The 7,678-nt window shown below is 44.1% G+C and overlaps 1 protein-coding gene across 2 annotated transcripts; it reads right to left on the reverse strand.

Moving 5' to 3' along the window:
- Positions 1–1,848: 1,848 nt before the first annotated feature.
- On the reverse strand, positions 1,849–5,763 carry LOC123107342 (uncharacterized). Of its 2 annotated transcripts, none has more exons than XR_006451648.1 (6): positions 5,494–5,763; positions 5,027–5,177; positions 4,370–4,503; positions 3,176–3,884; positions 2,469–2,616; positions 1,849–2,384 (listed from the first exon to the last, which is right to left on the reverse strand). XR_006451648.1 is itself a non-coding variant. In XM_044529328.1 (6 exons), the coding sequence occupies exons 2-6, from the start codon at positions 5,103–5,105 to the stop codon at positions 2,362–2,364; spliced, it is 1,239 nt and encodes a 412-aa protein (XP_044385263.1). In that variant the 5' UTR covers positions 5,106–5,177; positions 5,494–5,763; the 3' UTR covers positions 1,849–2,361. The 2 variants fall into 2 exon arrangements, 1 of the variants encoding a protein (XP_044385263.1); XM_044529328.1 differs by having other exon boundaries at positions 3,030–3,884.
- Between the last annotated feature and the right edge of the window lie 1,915 nt (positions 5,764–7,678).

Below are 7,678 nucleotides of genomic sequence, written 5' to 3' on the forward strand. Positions count from 1 at the left end.
CAACGAGGATGACGACAAGGAGTAGGACATTGACCGGAACAATCTTAGAGATGAGTAGTTGTTTTGGTTGTTCGTAGTTTAAGTTTGATGTTTAAAACTTTGAATGTTTGAAGGTTTGGATCGAATTTGCAACAATCAAGTTATAGTTTATGTTTTGAGTGCCCCATTTTAGGGCAGACATTGGGGTAATGCCCTTTTTAGGCAGTTGTTGGAGAAGAAATTGATGCCCTAAAATTCACTTTTGGTGCCTTAAACAGCTTTTTTCAGTGGCCTATTTTATGACAGCTATTGCAGATGGTCTTACACAACTGTAAAGTATTTAGGCATGTCTCCCCAAATGGGCCTAAGAGCAACTCCAACGCGGCGACCCATTACATCCGCGCGCGTCCATTTGTTTCGTGGCAGACAGAAAAGTCAGCCCAACGTGCCGACCCAAACGGATGTGCGTCCGCTTTTCATCCTCTTGCCGACCCATTTCCGGCCCAATTTTTAGCCTCATTTGCATCGGTGCGGACACGCGCAACGCACGCCAACTACTCCCCCTGGCCCGCCAGTCGGTGGTAGCCTCCACCATTTCCCTCCACTTTCCCCAAAACCCTCCCGCCCATGCATGCAAGCGCCCCTCTTTGTGTCATTCCGTTTATGCTTGCATGTCCATTTCCATATCCATTTGCCAATATGCTTGCATGCAATTCATTTGTAGGCATTCCAGGCTTTGGAGGCATTCAATGTCCAACACGAAGGCAATTCCTTCAGCCTCTCCCATTGTTGGAGGGTCGTCAAAGACGAGAAGAAGTTCAAGGCGCAATATGCCGCCCTCATGGCGCGTGGGGGGAAGAAAGCCGTGGAGGAGGTTGGGGAGGGCGAGAAGGCACGACCGTGGGGGAAGACCAACTCCAAGAAGGAGGACAAGTGGGATGCGGCGTCGATCGCCTTGATCGCAACCGTGGGGGGCATGATGACCAAGAAGGACTCAAGGGAGGAGAAGCACCGGCAAGACAAGGAAGAGCAAATAAACGTCTTCATGGAGATCCAAAGGAGGAGGCTTGAGATGGAGGCGGAGAAGCAAACGAGGATGCTTGAGATGGAGGCGCAGAAGCAAGCCAAGATGCTAGAGATCAGGCCGCCAATGCCAAGACCAAGGCGAAAGAAGTGGCTCTCGCTAGCATGATGATGGGGGTGGAGATCATGAAGGTGGATCTCAACACTGTGTCGCCAAGGAAGAGGTCGTGCTTCGAGAAGATGATGCCGACATGCTCAAGTTTGATGACGAGTGATCTATGGCGGCAAGCGCCATCCTTTTTTGTATGCCGGCAAGTGTGCTGGCATGACCACGACCGCGGTGACGTGGTTGAACTCCCGCCCCTTTTGTGTGCTAGCATGTGTGCCGGCGGCTAGCAAGTGCGCCAACATGAAATGTGTGGTGTTTTTTTGAAGCTGGCATTGTATTCCGGCCGCTGGCATGATGCAGGCATGAAACTTTGGGCGACGGCATGGCCATTGGCATGATCTATGGCCACGGGCCTTTTTCAAATTTGTGCGCGGACATGAAATGGGTTACGGATGTTGGGCGCACCGCCGACCTAAATCTTAAACAGAACGGACATCGAGCAGGCGGCCGACCCAAACAGACAAAAAGCGGACAAAAGCGTCGTTCATTTGGGTCGGCGCATTGAAGTTACACTAAGTAAAACACAATCACCACTAAGGCGCACGGCGGACAAACACATATCACCCCAAGTAGCAATCTGATACAAGAAGTTGCACCTGCAGCTAGCAGCTGGGGTGCACGTCCTCTACAGGTTGCACAACAGTGATCAAATGGCAAATCACAAGTGCGTCCGGTAATATTATCAACTCCACATTGAACAGTACTAGTAAGTTAATGAAAAAAATACTGACACGTATCCCAGACATTGGACAGCTCTGGTAGTTTATGTAGGAAGCAAATTAAAGCACAATTAGGACTACACAAATGAACGTTGGGTAACATACAATAGTTTGACCTCCAAATTTCACAAAGCATGACACCGGCTGCAAGGCCCCAGAACATTTAACCAAGTTGTAGATGGAACTATCCCTTTAATGTACGTCTTTATAGCCATGATCGATTTGCATGCCTCCTTGATATACTCCTTGTCCAGGGTAGAGCATTTCCTAGATATGTTGCCAGAGCACCGAGAATTCACCCTTATAGTGTCTAATATAAGGCACTTGATTGACATCGAACTCTCAAGAATATGGCGTGTTAGCTCAACCAAGCTCTTTTGGGGGCAGAAACCAGTTATCTGAACACTCTTGAGCTTGTCATGGCGGTGTTCTGGCATTTGCCTCAGGGTTGAGGGATCTCCAACAAACAAGTCATACTTCTTCTCCACTGATACCTGAAGATAAATGGCCGAGTTTTTTTGGGTTAATGATTCCACCACAGTTATTAAATAAACCTTGCAGGATGAACAGTGACTTACAGACAAGACAAAAGTCTCCAAGGAAGGAGAAGCATCCAGGAAAGAAATCAAAGTCATATTCCCTGTTGAGGCTCCACCACCCACGAATAGTAATACTCAAGGACTTGAGGTGGAGAAATTTGCTAGGTACCATCGGTGCGTTGACCATCTGCATAAAGATGTCTCAGATTAATTACATTCCAAGACATGGCTAACGTTACATGCATATTTATCACCTGAATGTAAGGGAACCAGATCCTCTAACATTAAGAAGGAAAGTTAGAGAAGCTACAATCCTCTAACTTTCCTTCTTGCAATCCATATGATTAAGGCTAAAATGATTTAAATTAATATGCAAATTACAGATTTAATGTTTACATTCATAATCATTACATACAAACAATTTGATGGTGAAATAAAATCAATTATAGATTATTTATATCTACAGTAAATATCAATAGTAAATAATCCGCTAAACGTCTCTAACATTTTTTCTTCATTTTACACTATGATTACACTGTAGCACTGTGACTTTGCTTCTCTAAGTTAGAGGATCCGCCTTCGAATGTAAGTGTGTCATACCTCACGAGGAGATATTATGTTGAGTCTCTCCAGATTTGGCACACTGGATGGAAGCTTGTCAATAGCATAACTGATGACACACCTATGGTCCAACTTAAGGGACTTCACTTGCAATGATTTTTCAAGTGAGAGTTGTACTTCATTACCTGCAAACTGAAAGCTGGAGATATTTGGAGCTTTGTTCTCTATAACTTGAAGTCTCAAGCAATCAAACACCTCCATGTAGCTTAGCCGCTGCAGCAGGCAAGGTATCTCAAGGCGAATTATATCATAACAATATATGAGTGTCAATTTCTCCAGAGCAAATGAATTGGAAAGAAGGCAGCCTAACTCATCCCCCGTAATACGCACTTGATACAGATACAGCTCTGTCAGGCATCTCAAATTAAGGGCAACTGTGGGACGCAATACACAATTGTCAAGGTGGAGATGCCGTATAGTGTTTCCACCTTTTTCAGATAAAAGTGAGCAAGGGAACTCGTATTTTGCCTTCTCCGACAACAGTATAAGGGTAAGTTCTTCCATCACTGGTGTAATAGCAATCTGAAGCCAACTATTGAGACGATTGTAGGATTTGGTATTGTAAGGACCATGGAATTCAAGTATGAACGTCTTCACACCAACGCCTCTATGGTTCGTCAGAATATGGTCAATATTGTTGTTGTACTCTCTTCTATTTCTTCTATCATTTGAGTCCTCTGTTCCCTCGAATAAACTTTTCTTTGAACACATTGTTTCCTTGGTGAAGGTGAGATTAAGATGGCATCTCCAGGAGTGATGAAAGGCACGAGACACACAGGCAGCCCTGGCATCATCTCGCATTGGCACTAGAGAATGTATATGGTGCCAGATTTCCTGCATGCACAAATGTGAGAAATTCAACATTTGACTCAGAGTCAAAAGTATAGAGGAACTACACTCCAGGGATAATAATGCACAAGACTTGTTCCCTAAATGATGTTTTAAAGCTGGACAAAGGTGGCATAAGCTAGACAAGGAAGAGGCTAAGGACCAAGGGTGGCATATAAGCTAGATGCGGAAAAGGCCAAAAATCTTCAAAGAGTTCCACTAATCATACACTGAAGAAGAATGAATCTAAACTAAGCAATCATGGCAAATGAAACAGAAGATACGGCTCATAAGGGAAACATGATAACATGGGATCTAAATCTAAGGAAACAATTTATGCTGGAAGTTGATTGCAACAGCACAAAGCAAAGCTGCTAATGCACTGGAACTTTGGGCAATTGCGGCAATGCAAAATATGTTCATAAATTCTTCTTTAGCTATTCTGCTCATATTTTCACCTGCAATAGAAGTCTCGCATTATCAGAACGTACCTCTGGAAGGTCTGGACCCAGGTAACTTGGTCTTTTGCCACAATGAGAATTGTCATCCTTTTCGGAGGCTTCGCTGGTTTTTAGATCAACGGAAGGTTTGCTGTTTCTTCTAGCCAATGAAGAAACAAGTCCATCTGCAGTACATTAATGTCATGAGTAGTAGCGGCACATGCACAGAAGAGTCGGATAATTTGCCCAATTTTGTGCCAGAACGGAAACAGCATTTAAAAGTCTAAACTTGTGTGGATATGAAATTCAGACTCCAAAGTGAGCATAGGTATTTTGGTTAAACTACGCAACTGGCCCCAAGTCTTGTCAATTTCCCTCGACCTAACGCAACCGGATCCCATCAGCCGGTGAGCTGTGTATGCCGCCGACCGAAAAAAGGGTTCTTTTTTATGAACAAAAGCAAACCGGGATCTAAAGGAGTTGCGCCGGATCCCAGCAGGCAGTGAGAGTGAGATCTGTATGCCGCCTACTCGATGTTGCTATCCGCCAAGGCCAGCCGGTACAGGCCAAAGTAAGCAAGCAAATCACCAGCAGCTGGGCATCTGAACAAGAGGTGCGATGCACACACAGCAAAACAGAAGATAGATGAATACTACTCCGCGGAACAGAGTGGAAGAGAGGCCGAAGGGGCCACGGGTCGGGGCTTACCGTGGGATTGGCTACGGCCATGTTTCCGCATCTGCTCCGGCTTCATGCACATGAGCCGCTTCAGCGCCATCAGCCCCATGCCTTGATAATTCTGTCCTATCTGTATTTCTCTGCTCTCCTCTGTCTCTCTCTCTCCGTTACTCCCTCCTTTCTGGATTATAGGACTCAATTCAAAAATCTTACCAACTAAGATAGATTATGAGTGATGGAATAATTTTTGTAGTTTGCAAAATCACTTAATTAATGTGCTTGTTTTTCTCAAATAATTGTGTTTATCAATGTATTAATTACAGTGCATGCATACATAAAGCAAATGTATTGGTCAATTTTTTTAATATTTGCATGCAATAATTTAATGCAACTTAAAATCTGAACATGTGATAAGGAACAATCAAATTGAACCTTATAAAATAAAAAAACTAAAATTTTAAGATAAGTCTTATAAACCGGAAAAGAGGGAGTACTACCTGAATTTAAGTGGGACGCTCGGCTCGGGTAGGACATCCCGCCCTATCTCAAATACCGATGTCTGAATTCTCGAAACAAGTGGCGCGGAGGGACGAAATCGGGTCGGCGCCGCCGGCCAGTGCCAAACTGCTAGTCGGGAGTAGCGGAATCTTTTTTCCTGAGTAGCAGGAATCCACCAACCAACCCCTACCTCTATATGGATGGGCCAAGGCCGCTTTACAACCCTATGGCAGGCAGAATCAGAGAAGCACACGGTCTGGACTCTGAAATCCGTCTGCATTCGGCCTGGGCTTAATTTGCGGTTTCTTCCCATAAATAAAGGGGTCCCGATAACTGCCATACATGTGGTGTATTGAGTAGTTGTGCCACACGCCTCGTGTGGCATGAACAGCAATCAGCCCACACATTTACGTGTGGCAAAATAACTAATGCCCACACACATCTTTTTTCCCTCCTGAACCCTCTCACACGCGTGCGTGTGGGCGAAGTTAATAACGCCCGCACGCCCGTATGTCAGGCCTCGTACCCTTCTGGTCCATGCACGCGACGCGTGACGCCCACCGCGCGCCCGCAGTTGCCATGGTCCAGACCCTCGTCCATGTTCGTTTATCTGCAGTTGCCATGTCGCTGAACTACGGTTGCCATGTCGGACAACTGCAGTTGTCATGGTTGCTCAACTGCAGTTGCCATGTATGGTCTGATCTAATGTAGTTGCCATGATTTCATAACTTTAGGAGTTGCCACATACTAACACTAGGCAGTTGAGAGAGTTGTCACGTGCTCACAAGCATGCTAGGGCAGTTGCCATGTAAAAAGGAAGAGTTGTCATCTGCTTACGTGCACATTAGGGCAGTTGCCATGTACGTGCACATTGGGGCAGTTGCCATGTACCATGCAAAAACACATGGCAACTCGGTAAAAGACAGTTGCCATCTGCTTACGTGCACACTAGGCAGTTGCCGTGTACCCTACAAAAACACATGACAACTCGGGTAAAAAAAGAGAGTTGCCACCTGCTTATAAAGCACACTAGAGGCAGTTGCCATGTGCGCTGCAAAAACACATGGCAACTAGCAGCTTATGTGTGGAAGAGGAGACGGACGTGTGGGCGAGATGGCAAATGCCCACACACCAGCCCTTGTGCGTGACTGAAAACTGGTGTGTGGGTGAACTGCTAAATGCCCACACACCGGCCCCTCCGTGTGGTAAAACGGATATGTGGGCGAACTATGTCACACATCACACACACGCCTTGTCCTACGTGACACAGAAAATCAGCCAGATTGTGTCAAGATTCGTGTATATAGTACTGGACGGTGATGGATGCGTGTGGTCGAGATGGTCAACGCCCACATGTATGGGCGTTAACATTTTCGTAAATAAATAATCCTACCAAAACGCTATAGCACATGCACATCCTATTTACCGCCCGGGCGGCAAATAGCGAGACTTCGCTAAAGGGCACGCACAAAAATCGGCCAGCACAGGTGTCCTTCCTTCACTGGCTGTTTTCGGTTTCTCATTTTTTTATCTTTTTTTCATAAAATATGCAAATTTAAAATAAAATAATTTCAAATTTTGTTCACGATTTAAACAAATAAAATTTCAAAATTTGTTTGCAAATCAAAACTAAATCACCTTTTAAAAAAACATCACTTTTAAAAATGTTCTTAATTCAAAGAAATATTATGAATTCAAAATGTGTTCATCTTTTCAGAAAAACAATATACTATTTTATAATTTATAAACAATACAACAAAATTGTTTGGAATCTGATTCTTTTTACAATTTTTCCAGAACTGTTCAGGTCTTTTAAAACAAATTGTTCATCTTTTCACAATTTGATCGTGTTTTCAAAATTTTGTTGTTAGAAAATTGACAATTGCAGAAAATATCCACATTTTTTATAAAAAAATGTTCATGTTTTATAATATGTTCAGTTTATGAAAGCAGACTAAAAAAACAACTGGTCTTTTGGGGTGAAAACAAACTACAAATTGAAAAGGGAAAAAATAAAAATAGCTTGGTTCGCAAAGTGGACCGGCCCATTTTTCTAGGCTTCACGAAGCCATTCCTAGTTAACGCACACAAAACCCTCATAAAAAAGTTGGCACACACTAGCGTCAACTAGGAGCTCTCTAGAACCTACATCAGTTTTAAGTGTTTTTCCGAGCGAACGCTCTG

This window comes from Triticum aestivum, chromosome 5A (genome assembly GCF_018294505.1).
Source record: "Triticum aestivum cultivar Chinese Spring chromosome 5A, IWGSC CS RefSeq v2.1, whole genome shotgun sequence".
Taxonomy (NCBI): domain Eukaryota; kingdom Viridiplantae; phylum Streptophyta; class Magnoliopsida; order Poales; family Poaceae; genus Triticum; species Triticum aestivum.

Coding starts and splice junctions, on each gene's coding strand:
- LOC123107342 (XM_044529328.1), bottom strand. CDS start 5,105: ATGGGGCTGATGGCGCTGAAGCGGCTCATGTGCATGAAGCCGGAGCAG. Junction 3,885..4,369: donor TGGGTCCAGACCTTCCAGAG/GTACGTTCTGAT, acceptor TTGTGCATGCAG/GAAATCTGGCACCATATACA. Junction 2,617..3,029: donor ACATAATATCTCCTCGTGAG/GTATGACACACT, acceptor ATCTTTATGCAG/ATGGTCAACGCACCGATGGT.